The 14,911-nt window shown below is 42.9% G+C and overlaps 1 protein-coding gene across 1 annotated transcript; it reads left to right on the top strand.

The window, feature by feature from the left end:
* Positions 1–3,342: 3,342 nt before the first annotated feature.
* LOC308309026 (tetraspanin-8-like) lies at positions 3,343–13,193 on the top strand. The gene is made up of 9 exons (XM_080754481.1): positions 3,343–3,536; positions 5,741–5,806; positions 6,270–6,392; positions 8,292–8,366; positions 9,747–9,842; positions 10,160–10,224; positions 10,354–10,426; positions 11,407–11,490; positions 11,682–13,193. The coding sequence occupies exons 1-9, from the start codon at positions 3,477–3,479 to the stop codon at positions 11,811–11,813; spliced, it is 774 nt and encodes a 257-aa protein (XP_080610607.1). The 5' UTR covers positions 3,343–3,476; the 3' UTR covers positions 11,814–13,193.
* The last annotated feature ends 1,718 nt before the right edge of the window (positions 13,194–14,911 follow it).

Raw genomic sequence — 14,911 nt, 5'->3', positions numbered from 1 at the left:
CAGTGTGCAGAATTTAATATTATCTTTGGTCCAGCATTTTTGCACGATTTGCATGAAAAGGGTAATCATCTGGGACTTTCGCTGGACGGGACCTCAGCCGGGTTCCAGCGCAGTTAAACCTCATCTCGGAGCTAATAGCGAAGAGTTTTTATTTTAGCTTCAATCCACCAAAAAGAAGTGAAACAACGGGCTACAAAATAAAACAAAAAGTCAAATACTGCCATTTCACAATATCAATCTCTGTGTTTAGTTTGGTTCTATTTATTTGTGTATTTTTATCCATTATTCACCCATTTGCTTCTGGATTAGGTTACTCTCAGCCTAGATATACATAATCAAATACATTATTTGTATATTTTAAGTAGGCTATGTTTAGGCAAGCACACACGCGCACACACACACACACACACGCATGCACGCACACACACACACACACACACACACCCATTATATTCATGCGTTCTAACAGTCAACACAACTATATGCTTCATTGATTGAGGATTTTATTAGAGGTTTGCATGGGAAAAGGTACATGTTCACAGATACAAGGTCAACTAAAAGGATAGACACCACAAAAAAGTCTTATCGGCTTGTTTACACTGGGGTCCCTATTTAAACTCATATAACATTGAATGACAGACAAATAAAACACAGTACCAGGGACATGCTGGCCATTGGGAAAAGCGGGACAACTCCCGAAAGGCCGGTTGGTCCATTCCTGGCCGGTCCCACAAAGTAAATATAACTCATGTATTTGGCCCACTGGCTTGTCTCTCATGATCTGAAATGGACAGTCTTTAAGTAGCAGCAGCTATAGAGAGAGATCTCTCTCTATATACTAACAATGAGACCTAAAATCACAGTAACCGTTCATCGGTTAGTATTTGGGGCCTCGCGGTGCGTCCGGAAGGCGGAATAATCTAGTGCGCGGCCGATGCCCGCACGCAATGAGGGCCTCTCCAACTCATTTTCCCGGACTGAATCGGGCCCAGTGCGTCCCTGCACAGTACTATGCAGAAAAATAAAATAAAAACAAAAAGTACGAAATAAATGGTATTTACAGTAGAAAGGGAGGGAGTTGAGGATAAGCTTAGTCTTTTTTACAAATTTCAGGTAGCAGCCGCCTGTAAGTGATGCGGTTTAAAAGAGGGGAGGGATTTACACTCTTTTAAGGCTTTCGGTAGGGCGTTCCACATATTTACGGCATAGCAAGAGCACAAATGTAAACCTTTCTTTGAGACAAATCTGGGTTGAACGTGATCTGTGGATCTGTGTTGTGATTGTAAACATCCTTGGCGTATTGAAAGTATTTTGTCATGGGTATCTTAGTGCTGTAGTGTATCTTACACCAGGCCAATTGCAAGATGCTGTACTCTGTCAGCTACTGTGAGCCACCCCACAGGCCCACGCTTAAGATGTTATTGATGTGAGAAGTGGTGAGGTGAGTCACTACTTAATTGGTTCGAGTGACATAATGGCCCCAATAAAGGAAGCCTGTGCCAACTACAACTTGAAGTGTCCTGACTCCATGTTTAGAATCAGAATCTTTTTGATAGTGAGGACCAATTGTAGATGGGTTGACAATGGGTGAAGTCCTCCTTTAAAGGAGTAGTTCACCCCCAAAATGCCTTTTTTTCTATTGATGGAGACTTTAGTTCAATCATATTGTTTTGTATTTGTCCCATTACATTTATTGTATCAAATTATTGTCTTAGGAATGCGACAAATACAACAAAAAAAAAGAATATATATATATATATATATATATATATGTTACCGGATGTTTGGGTAACTCAGGACGTTCTATGTAAGAGCGCTTGTTTTGTCGTTCACCACACACCAATCACCACCAGGTGGCGACGACAGCCATTCACTAGTGAAGGCGCTGACGTCACTCGTTTGCGACTCTATTTGCGACTTTATTTACTAGCCTAGCCTAGCCTAGCCTAGCCTAGCTTAGCCATTAGCTCCATTGTAGTCACTTGGACAGGGCGTTTATCGTGGGCTTGCCCAGGCCTTACGGCCTGGGCATAAATATAACGATTGCATTCACCACGGCTTCGTAACTCGCGCGGCGCTCCGTCGGCCGCGCGGCAAGGTCCGCTGGCCTGCGCGCCGCTTGCAATGTCGTGGACAATCGAGCGGCTCCGTTCCGCCCCGTGCTGCACGACGAGTGCTCCGTTTCTCGACCGTCCTGTTTCTCTAACAAACCGTGACATATATATATATATATATATATATATAATATATATATATATATATATATATAATTGAACTCAAGTCTCCATGGCATGAGTAATCAATAGGAAAAAAACATTTTGGGGGTGAATTCCTCCTTTCAGCCGTTTAACAATAGGGAAGCAGCAATCAGGTTTGTTGTTTACAAACATTACTGGGTGTGTGCACATTCAGGGGGCAAAGCCCACTGACTGAGACACACACAGCTGATTAGACTAATCAGCTGTATGTGATTTTTTATTTTTTTAGAGTCAGCTAGAGCAGTGAGCTGAAGTGCATGATCATGTGACCTCAGCTACAACTGTCTCATAATACTAGGAGAAGAATACTGCAGATATGCTGTGAAGAAGTGCTGCGTTCTGCCCCCCTACAGTAGCTAGTTGTGCTGAAACGTGTCAATGGTTATTTGGGTCCTTAATAACTCTATTTATTGATTGATTTTTGATATAGCACTTTTCAAAACATGAGTGCTGAACAGCAGTAAAACAGAGCATACAGGTTTAAAAAAGTCTATGGACTTCACATAAATTAGCATGACATTCAGTTCTGACAGTCCTTGGCATGGAAACGTCTGGGAACTCATGGGTGCTTCGATGTACTTTACCCAAGGGCGTCATTTGGGGTTATCACCCCCTAGCTTGTGCATTTAACCTCACAATGCATTTCCTCCGCCTCTGAATGTTTTTTGCAGCTTATAATCAGATTTTAGATCAACACTTTGTAAACATACAGTAGGCCTACATTCATTAATCACTCCTTATTTTATTATTATTTTCCCCCCTGAAATGACAGGATGGGGGTGGGAGAAGTTGGAGGTTGGTTAAATAGTCTGCTAATGACAGCTAATGGCTAAAACAGATGGAATCTCTCTCTCTCTCTCTCTCTCTCTCTCTCTCTCTCTCTCTCTCTCTCTCTCTCTCTCGCGCTCACACACACACACACACACACACACACACACACACACACACACACACACACACACACATTCCTCTCCTCTCACTCTCCCCCTCTCTCTCTCTTCCAGTCTTCCTAAATTGGTCATGTTCTCTCTGCCTAACCAAACACTGAGATCATGTTTAAACAATGTACAACAGCACACACACACACACACACACACACACACACACACACACACACACACACACACACACACACACACACACCTCCGTACAGATATAGTAGCTACCACTGTTGTTTTCCTTCAGTCCCAGTAGAAGGTGTTTGGAGAGTTTGGATTCATGGCAAAGTGTCACAGGTTCGTGATAAGTTTATCTGTGGGCCTCAACATCCTACTGCTGGTAAGAACAACGTACCGTTATTTTAGAATCTCTTTGTTGTGGGTCTAGCTGTTGTTAAACATCTAACTCACCTGAAAGCCATTTCCATATTGTACACTTTGATAGATTGCACAAATGGATTCATACAGATGGGTAAATGAGATCAGAACTAATGTGTACACTCAGTGTTACAACTCTTGGGCCTACATGTAGTCAGTCACTTATTTCGTTATAAGAACTAACTAGTATTGGCAATGTTTCTAAGTAAGTTAATGAATAGCCTAGTTTTGAAAAGCTGGTTACCAGATGTGGTTAGCTGGTTTCTTGCACCAGATGTGGTTTAGCTTTTGCTGTTTTTACCTGTCACTGTTTGTGCGACACTGTTGCCATTTACTGTGTTGTAATGTGGTCTAATGGGTTCCATTGTTTAGTTAAGTTAAGTTCATGTAATCAAGTATTGTTCTTTTAAAGGTGATACACCATGAAATTTCACTTTTCCTATTTTAAAATCTTTTTTTGGGGTCGCACTAGCACCTTCTATCCTCAAAGTCCCATTTATGACCGTTGTGTCTTTCTCTGGTTTTGGGAAGGCGGAGGTTAAAAGCATCCCACGGGTTCTCAAAACAGGCTGTCTAGATTTGCTGCCGTCGATGACGTCATCGACGGCCGTTTTTGAAGAAAAAAAAATGAGAGAGGCTCTCTATTCAGGAGTGGTAATTTAGCCTCAAACCTTTTGAAACATATTGGGACATAAACAATATGACATAAATACTTTTTAAATGGATGGTGTATCACCTTTAAGTACAATTTGGGGGTATTAGAGTATCTCTACTAAATCTCAGAGGCAAATATTGTCTTTTTGACTTCACTATAATTATTTGAAAACTTGAGTTACAAGTTTGTAAAACATACATTAACCACTTCAGACCTTAATACAGTACTCTGCAGTCTACAGTCTCGCAACGTGTTTTGTTGTGAGCTTGTAGATCGTGATATCTTCAAAGGATTATTTGGAAACTTGTGAAATGGGACATTGTGCAGCATAATGAGTACTTTTACTTATATTGTGGTATTGGTACTTTTACGTAAGTCACCACTGGTAGTATGTGTTGTATTGTGTTGTAGCTACTGTAGTTAAGGCTGCCAACTGTCCCTTAAAATAAGCTCGTTCCTTATTTGGAAACCATTGTTGTGTGTTGGTGTGCCCTTCACGCTATTACACACGTTGCTCCTTATGTTTGGGAATCAATCAATGACACACATCTTACAAATCCAAATAGCTCTTATACTGTACATAATACTATAATACAGGTTGTAACCACTTAAACACTCCAGACTGGACCTGAGTTGTCTCTGTACTTGATCTGCTATTTTTTGGGTAATGTTCCCCCCATAATATGGATGCTATATGGTTAAGGGGGTGTTGTGTTTAGATCAGGAGTCTTCAACGTTTTCAGGCCAAGAACCCCTAGTTGAGAGAGAGATGAAGCAGGGACCCCCACAGTCTTTTCATGGATTCCATATAGTTTCATTGTTAAACAGCACAATCATCAGTGTATTTTGGATTCATGTCAATGTGTGTTTTCAGATATTTAACCACGTTTAGGGGGGTGCAACAGCTAACCCCCTCCACCCCTAAACCATGTTTAGGGGTGGAGGGGGGGCAGGGGGGTGTAACAGCTAAAAATCTAAGGGGAGACTGGGGCAAACTGAGACACTTTTTACATTTGCTCCCCTCTAGGCAAACTAAAAGATATATCAGTAAAAATGTACAGATTTCCCAGTAATTTGGGATGTTTCCTAACAGTGGAAGTTATTCAAGGTATATAGGTAGGTATTAGGTATTCAAGACAAAAGACCACCTCTCCCCCTCCATTTTGGGGCCGCTGCTCCTTCACTTATAAAGGAGTCAGCTTAGGTGGTTCGGGCATCTAGTACGGATGCCCCCCGAGCGCCTTCCTAGGAAGGTCCTCGATGCACGTCCCACTGGAGACCCCGTGGCAGACCTAAGACCAGATGGAAGGATTATATATCCAAACTGGCCTGGGAACGCCTCGGTATACTCCCAGAGGGAGTGGAGGAAGTTGCGCAGGATAAGGAAATCTGGAAGTCTCAGTTGGAACTGTTACCCCCGCGACCCGATTCCGGATAAGCGGTCGAAGATGGATGGATGGATGGATTGGCATGAAGAAGTGTGAGAACCACTTGTTCTACTGTGTGTTCAGGTGTTTGGCGTGCTGATGATTGCAGTGGGATTCTCCTATGATGCAGACGACCAAACACCACCCGAGGTGACTATACCTACGTGTGTGTGTGTGTGTGTGTGTGTGTGTGTGTGTGTGTGTGTGTGTGTGTGTGTGTGTGTGTGTGTGTGTGTGTGTGTGTGTGTGTGTGTGTGTGTGTGTGTGTGTGTGTGTGTGTGTGTGTGTGTGTGTGTGCGTGCGTGCGTGCGTGCGTGCGTGCGTGCGTGCGTGCGTGCGTGCGTGCGTGCGTGCGTGCGTGCGTGCGTGCGTGCGTGCGTGCGTGCGTGCGTGCGTGCGTGCGTGCGTGCGTGTGCAAGCATGCGATAGTTGCAGCACATCATCTTTTTGTATTCATTAATATCCCTCTTTCTGTTATCCTCTATTTCCCACATACCTCCTTCTCTCTCAATCTCTCTCTCTCTCTCTCTCTCTCTCTCTCTCTCTCTCTCTCTCTCTCTCTCTCTCTGTCTCTCTTCAAACCCCCCCTTCCATTTGTGTCTCTCCATCCCAGTCAGCCAAGTGGAGCAGAGGTCATGGCATACTGGTTCTAAGAATATTTGGTCCAATCAACGTGATCCTGTCTGTACTGGGAATCTGTGCCTCCGTTAAAGATGTCAAAGCACTGCTGATACTGGTAAGGCGCGCGCACACACACACACACACACACACACACACACACACACACACACACACACACACACACACACACACACACACACACACACACACACACACACACACACTCACACACACACACACACACTCACACACTCACACACACACACACACAATAATCATGGGCTACTACACTCACTGTAACATGGGCGCTACACTTGACGCTCACCAGGACATCCTCACAGGGATCTCCCTCTCCCCGCCAAATTAGGACAAAGAAGTTCTTTCTTCCATATGAGATGAAATCACACAAGGTCTGTGTCTGTTACTATGGCAACTTACGGCCTGAAACGATCACTATCGGACAGGTTACCTTGATATAAACGAGGGCTGTCCCCGACTAAAGATTTTTTTTAGGGGCTAGTGAAATTAAGTAATGTTACGAAAATGAAATGTGAGCTTGCCATAATCACAGTAATCTTTAATCATATTCAAGGGCTTTTGGAGAGAAATTAGACTCCAGTCCAGTTAGAGCACTGCAGAGTGGAGGTCTGTGCCTCTGTGACCAGCTGTTGCTTGTTGACGCATACATCAAATATGGCAATTATGTGTCTGCACGGGCACTGACCTATTCTTAGATAGCATCACTAGTGGGACTGTGATGTAGCTAGCCTAGGTTCCAAACCAGAAAGCATGTTAAAAAGTGTGTAGGCTATTAGATTAATAGGATATAAATAATAAATAATAATATATATATCCCCATTTTTCCCAATTTCTCCTAACAAATCAGGCCAATCTCTCAGTTGAACCATGCAAAAAATGTAATGAAAAATCATTATTCGGGGAATTGTTAGTTGACTAAAGACTCCCTCGAACGATTAGTTGACTAATCTACAGTAGGTCAGCCCTAATAACCGGCCTTGCGTGTTTGGTCATACGAGGTGTGTCAGAAATGTAACAGGGCTGTGGAAACCACAATCATGACTCAATGCAAGAGACAGTTTTGCAGGTGGTTTGTACAGCTCACAACTTGGGCCATAAGCAATTCCGCATTAAAATCCACTTTTTCATCTCATATCGGCCCTCTATACACACACTGTTATAGTAGCAACAGCATTGTACTGCTGCAGTACATCAATGTTGTGAATTGGCCGTAAAACGGTTCCGTCACGTTCTAAATCTCGTCTCGCGATACTTCCGAATCTAGACGAGATTTCGAACGTGAGTGATCCGTTTTACGGCAGATCTCAACAATAACATTACCATGGAGTAACTTCTGTTAGCTCATCAGTGTGTTTATAAACAGCAGAGAAGTACAGAAAAAGTGGATTTAGGAGCGATGTAAATACGCGGAATTGCCTATGGCCCAAGGCTGCCGGTGTGACCTGTACATACAAGCCTTTTGCGGCTCGGCCGAAATTGACTTAAGAATGCTTTTTTGAAGAAAAAAAATGAAAAAAAAAAAAAAAAAACAGAGCACAGAGTTTTTGGAAGACTAAATCACAGGAAAACAAGGTAAAAAAGTGATTTACTACGGAATTATCCTTTAAGCAATATACAGGAGAGGGTGTCCGTTAGTGGTTCTCAAACACATTCATGTCAAGGACATCAATTACATTATTGTTTATCACAAATCTTATGGGGGATCCTGACTCAAACATGTAGCGTTGTGACCTTGTAGATCGTCTTATTTTAGAATAGCTGAATTGACTAGTATCAAAATTATTTATTTTATTAACTGTAGTGAAGTAAAAAAAAAAAAAGGCACAATATTTGATATAGTGGGGTAGAAATGTAAAATGGAAACACTAAAGTAAGGTAAAGTACCTTTTAAATAATAAATATACTAAATATACTTATAGTTACTTTACACCACTGGTTGTGGGTGTGTCTTTAACTGGTGTAACTGTCTCTTCAGTATTCAACTGTGATGTTTGTGGCATTTGTTGCTCTGATGGTCGTGGCATCTCCACTGATCCAAGATCAAGCAAAGGTAACCGTCTGTCTCTCTGTCTGTTTGTCCTTCTGTCTGTCTGTTAAATGGGTCTTTCTGAAAAGACTGTCTGTGTGTTTATGTGTAAAAATCTATCTGAAACTGTATGTCTGTATGTCTTAGTCGGTCTGTCTGCCTGCATGCCTGTCTGTCTACCTACCTGCATGCCTGGCTGTATACCTGTCTTCCTGTCTACCGTTCTGTCTCTCTGCCAGCTAGCCTGTCTGTCTGTGGTTCGTTACCTCAGATCTAAATAGATTGACTAAATAACTGACAATAATATAAACTGTTTGAATTGCAAGTCTCCCCCCCTCCCCTCTCCCCCGCCTTCCGCCTTTGTTTTATAAAACTCTCCAATGCATCAAAGTTCTTTGTTGTATAAAACTCCCCATTGGAATGCATTAATATTCCTTGTTGTATAAAACGCCACCTCATTGGAACCAAGCAGTAAGCTTATGGTCATTTAAAATAAATTGCTGGAGGCTTGTTCCGGCCTGAATAATGCTGCCAGCCTGCCAATATAAATTTACGTTCTCGCTAATGATCAGTAGGGGGCGACTCCTGCTCTTTAAAGCTGCAGAATTCTTCTTCAATACCTGATGTTCATTTAATAAATAAAGGGTTAGCCATCATGCCATGTTGGCATGATGGCTATACCCAACATGGGGGCAAACTAATGGGTTTAGTTCCTTCCATCTTATGTTATAGTCTATGATTAGAACACTCTTCTTCTCTTTTGTGAAACTTATCTGATGACAACCCAAGGCTGAATTAAATGGAAAGCAAAGGCTGTTACAATAATGTTTTTTGTTTCATTAATGGATATACTGTATCGTGTTGCTAATTGCAGTCATCTGCACGATAAGAGCAATAATTATTGGGCGTTTCAGGAATTTGGCTTCACTCTACTTGTATTATTATTGCTTAATAGAACATGCTTTTTTTCTGTCTACACCAAATCTTGTCTGCAAAAATAGCAGATCTACTGTACAAACTAGGCTATGCATCACAGTGCGATGCATTGTGAGCTTGTAGATCTGCTATTTTCAGCAAATGTTCCCCACAGAATAGCGATGCCAGGGTTCAAGTAGTTAGATCTGTAACCTTAATATAAGGTCTTACCATTTGAACTTATAAACTTATATTCGGGGGAGCCTGCTGGCCTAGTGATCCAGGCGCATACCACATATACTAGGCCTGCTGGTGTCGCTGCCCCATGTCATTCCCCATCTCTCTCCCCATTTCCTGTCAATCTACTATCCTATCAAATAAAGCCGTAAAAAAGACCCCAAAACAAATCTTAAAAAAAAGAACTCTATCTTATTCTACTGTAGATGGAAGTGAGTTTATGTCATTGAACTCTATTGTATTCTACTGTAGATGGACAGTGAGTTGGAGGCCAGGTTTCGCAACATGACCCCCCTCTACGAGGCCGATCCACAGGTCCAGACAGAACTTTACAAACTCCAGGCATCGGTAATGAACCTCTCCTATAGTCTGACCTGAGCTCATCAGTCACCTGCTCATCAGGCCTGGCTGACATTTCTGTAACTAATCAACTCAACTGAGACTACTAACGAATACCATATGTCATGTGTTTTAAAGCTGCCTGGGACTAAACTGATTTCTAAAAAGGATAATGTCATAAAATGATTAACAAAACAAATGTTAACACTCCGATGCTGCTTGTCTACCTGCTTGCCAATCTGTATGTGTGTCTGTCTGTCTGTCTGTCTGTCTGTCTGTCTGTCTGTCTGTCTGTCTGTCTGTCTGTCTGTCTGTCTGTCTGTCAGGATCACTGCTGTGGTTTGACGAGTCATGCAGACTGGATGGACAAAATTCCTGCATCCTGTCTCTGGTACATTCTGTCTTTCTCTCTTAATCAACAATCATACATATCTAGACTAGAGTATACAGCTTCAATCTAACCTGTCTGTCTGTCTGTCTGTCTGTCTGTCTGTCTGTCTGTCTGTCTGTCTGTCTCTAGTGTTAATTCCTCCACAGAAGAACCTTGTGTACGTGTGATTGAGCAACCACCAAGCATCTGGGTGTATAAAAAGGTAACACGCACGCACGCACGCACGCACGCACACACGCACGCACTCACACACCCATATCCCTCCATCCATCTTCAACCGCTTATCCAGATTCGGGTCGCGGGGGTAACAGTTCCAACTGAGACCTCCAGATTTCCTTATCCCGAGCAACTTCCTCCACTCCCTCAGGGAGTATACCAAGGCATTCCCAAGCCAGTTTGGAGATGTAATCCTTCCACCTGGTCTTTGGTCTGCCACGTGGTCTCCTCTCAGCGGGATGTGCATCGAGGACCTTCCTAAGAATGCGCTCGGGAGGCATCCGTACTAGATGCCCGAACCACCTAATCTGACTCCTTTCGCGTCTTTCCCATTTGACACTTTCAGTGCGAGAGAGATTTTCTTCCCTTCAACATGCGGCGCAGAATGAACTCGATGCCTCCCTTGGTACTGAGTCTTTTGACCCAGCCATGGGTCCTGATCCGTTTGATGTTCTTGGACTGGTACTACTACTGGTAGTGTAGGAGCAGTGGTTCTATACTCCAAGTCTCTCTCGGGTGACTGAACTTCTCACCCTATCTCTAAGGGAGATACCAGCCACCCGTCTGAGGAAACCCATTTCGGACGCTTGCACCCGCGACCTTATACTTTCGGTCATCATGACCCACACTTCATGACCATAGGTGAGAGTCGGAACGAAGATTGCTCGGTAGACAGAGAGCTTTGCCTTCCGGCTCAACTCTTTTTTTCTTCACAACAGTGAGATTTAGCGACTGCAAAACCGCTCCTGTCTCCGGCTGATCTCCTTCTCCGTCTTTCCCTTTCTCTCATTCGTGAACAAGACCCCGAGATACTTAAACTTCTTCACCTGGAGTAAAGCTTCATTCCCTACTTTGACTGCACAAATGTCAACCACAACCAAAGAAAAGACTCCTGTAAATAGTGTTTGAGTTCAAAGTATTGATCAATATATTGATGATACATTTTTGGTGATTGTCTCTCTGCAGCCCTGTGGGCCAATCCTGAAACGATATCAGAGTGTCCTGATCAAAGTCAACATAGGAGTAATCTCTGCATTTGTTACCGTGATGGTAAGCACACACGCACACGCACTCAAGATTCTCAAGTACAAGCAGCAAAATGTTGGTGTAGCATGCTCTCAAACAATGCTGCTAACAATAACAATGCATGATAATTATACAATAATACTGGATATAAGAAATAAAAGGAACAGTTTTAAGGAAAGACAGTGAAAGCTGTGTCTTTGTGTGTTGTGTTTCAGTTAACAGCCATGGTTGTTTCCTTGGTTTTGGCTCTCGAGGAATACTGGACGACTCCACCAGTAGAGATCACCGTGGACGACAACGACAGAGTCAAATACCAGCCAAAACCATATGCGGGTATAATGCAGTGACCCAGTAGTTTGATAGTTAACGTGTAAAGCTTTCGTTGGACCATGTAAGATGTGTATCAAAAACACACAAATCAGCTTCATATTTTTGGAAATTCTGTAGCTCATAGCAGATTGACAGCTTTCATATTTTCACAATATATTCTTTGGGAAACTGTAACCTCGCATCACCAGGCCTGGTGCTTGTTTACTAAACAGGTTGTTTGATCCGGTTTTGACCGGATGGCATCCTAGACCGGTTGGCAGAACTGGTGTCGCTTTGTTTTGGTTCCCCGTTTGTTTCCCCAATCACTATCTAAATGCTAGGGGAGTGTAATCTTGGCAGTCACTGCGAGTTGGACAAGAAGATGGATATAACAAACAAACTTTTCAAAAAATAAGCAAAACCATAAGCAAAACCATCAATTTACTGGGTATAGGTACTAAAATGATGTCCTTGAGCCCAGGGAATTGTTTTGGATTAAAACTGATTCCGGTTTGGTGTTTCCTGCCAAAGTGCAGTCCGTTTTGACTACAAAATGACGTAGGACGCCATCCGCTCCCGACAGGATCAAAAGCCTGAAATTGGAAGCGATCCCAGGCTAGGGAAACTGTAACTGCCATTGATGATTGAAATTTGAAGATGTGTCTATCTGTAGGCTGTAAACATGAACGCCCTCTGTTCATGATACATCACAATGGTACTGGTTAAAACTGGTGGAAACGCAGGCCGATTCGCGGCCAGTTCCGTGAAAGCACCAAGGTCCCAAGAATCTAGAACGGAAACGGTTCTAGAACCAAAATTATTTGTTGGGAAAGGGGCCTCTGTGTATAAGCTACAGGTTCCTTTGCGCCCAGATAGGCCTATACACTCCCAGGTGTCCTTAGCCCAGAGTTCTACCAAACCACAGGAATTATGTTTGGCATCAGAGTACCTTAAGGTTTACTGCCTAAACACGGGAGTGTTTTAAGCAGTGAAAGCTGTGTCTTTGTGTGTTGTGTTTCAGTTAAGAGCCATGGTTGTTTTGTTGGTTTTGCTTCTCGAGGAATACTGGACAACTCTGCCAGTAGAGGTCACCGTGGACGACAACAACGTCAATTACCAGCCCAAACCATCACTGACCATCCGACCATCCAACTACCGATGGGATGGTATCGTTTATCGCAAAACAAATAACGCGCTCGTAATAGAGGGTATGCGAGTGACATTGTCGTACCCGGAAGTTATACGGGAACGCCTACTGAGTGGCAAAAAACAGAGTCAGTAGGAGTCATTAGGCAATTTAAGCTGCCCGTTCTACAACCGCAACCACAACACAAGGCGGAACTACGGCTGCCATGACATAATCACTGTAGCAGTCAAAATCGTTAAGCAAACAGCCGTCGGCGACGAGGTCCCACCCCTTTTACTGAACTCTTTGGTTCCCATGGCGATGCGTCTACGCAGCAGACGTTGTAGACGCTACATACTGTAGTTTTCTGTGTAGCTTCTGGCGTTGTAGAGACAGCTGCGAAGGTGGCAGTTTCACATCTCCATTCAGGAACATTGCCATTCAGAAGATTGACTTCCATTATTCTAAATGGAGATGTCACCTAAACCTAACCTTAACCCTAACCTCAGTAGGGGTATTTCTGAATGGGGATGTTTCTAAGTGGGGGTGTTTCTGAATGGAGGTCTGCCCCCCAGTTGTCTTCTGCCGTAGTCATCCAAGCTTAAATTGCCCAATAGAAGTGAGGAGGAGCGCCTCCTAACTCCAATGCTTCATGCTGCTTTATGTTTTGCCACCCAGTCTGCCACTCAGGCTGTCCATATAGTTCTGATTCTGAGTGGCATATGATGCATGCCCTCTATAATCATATCGCAGAGATTTTAAATTGTATGTCATACACTGGACCCGAGTTGGCGCTGTACTTTAACTGTTTTTTCTACCGTCTGCACCAAATCTCTTTGGGCAAAAATAGTAGATCTACAAGCAACGCGTCGCAAAGCGTGTAGTTATAGGGATGCTGGGGTGCAAGTGGTTAACGGAGGTGGCATTTTAAGGGCTTTAAGCATATTTTGAATATCATAATAACATTGTTAATTCCAATTATTTTGGCCACAATAATCGAGTTTTCACATCATCCCATCACTAGACCTAGCCCCTAACTTACAGTAAGTGAGCTTGTAGATCTGTAGATCTGATCTGTAGTTGATGATCTAAAATCTGATTAATCTGCAAAAACAACGTTCGGAGATGGAGAAAATATATACTGTAAATGAATGTGAAGTTAAATACAAATAGTTGGAGGCATGCAGGCAATTCCCTTTCCCTGGATATGCCCCCATCCTTGGACCCCTGACCTCTAACCCTCTACTGTAAATCATTATAATATTCAAGGCTACTGTACAATTTTACTGTACAAAGTTCTACAGTATGTCCATTGTCTCCCTCTCCTGAAAGGTAATTGCAATGATATTGGAGCTGGCGCATCTAGTGTCCAGTCGTCCAAGTGTCCTACCCAGCACCGGGATCTAAATGTCTCAATGGAAGATTGGGGTCCTACAACCACTGCACATGTACTACTTATATTGTATTACAGTACATGCTCTACCATACATATGTGCTAGTTGTATTGTATTAACAGACTCTACCATACATACTGGTTAAAAATAAGGTTTTATACATTTTAAATAAGTCCTTGATTCTTTGCTGGCGAGGTTAGTTAACCGCAACTAACCTATGAACACCAAGACTTACACAGTACAATCCTCAGCGATAATGCACACATTTTTAACCCTGAAAGTATACAAATTACAGATGCATTATTTGTACACTGTCAGAGTTAAATTAACACTCAGGAATGTACCAGGAGTGTACCCTTAAAGCTGCATATTAGCAGTGAACCAATAATGTCTTGTATAAACACCTGAAAACACCTGAAATGTCCATGATGTGCGCGTCTCAGTCAATCCCAACCCCCACTCCCGATTACCTAGCCTAGTAAATACTCTAGGCATTGGCAAGTACCATGACCATGTCTGTAGGTCACTTCGGACCATAAAGTAAATCATTGATCAAACAAGGGTGGCTGTGCTGAATCAAATTAATTACTGCATTGAATATTTTTCACCTCAAATG

The sequence above is a fragment of the Nannobrachium achirus genome (assembly GCF_963921795.1).
Source record: "Nannobrachium achirus genome assembly, chromosome: 23".
Classification (NCBI taxonomy): Eukaryota; Metazoa; Chordata; class Actinopteri; order Myctophiformes; family Myctophidae; genus Nannobrachium; species Nannobrachium achirus.
This window is presented reverse-complemented; position numbering and strand designations above follow the sequence as displayed.

Excerpts from the sequence above, each read along its gene's own strand:
- LOC308309026 (XM_080754481.1), top strand. The coding sequence starts at position 3,477 with ATGGCAAAGTGTCACAGGTTCGTGATAAGTTTATCTGTGGGCCTCAAC. Across the intron at positions 3,537-5,740 it reads GCCTCAACATCCTACTGCTG|GTGTTTGGCGTGCTGATGAT; the intron begins GTAAGAACAACG and ends CTGTGTGTTCAG. Across the intron at positions 11,491-11,681 it reads CTGCATTTGTTACCGTGATG|TTAACAGCCATGGTTGTTTC; the intron begins GTAAGCACACAC and ends GTTGTGTTTCAG.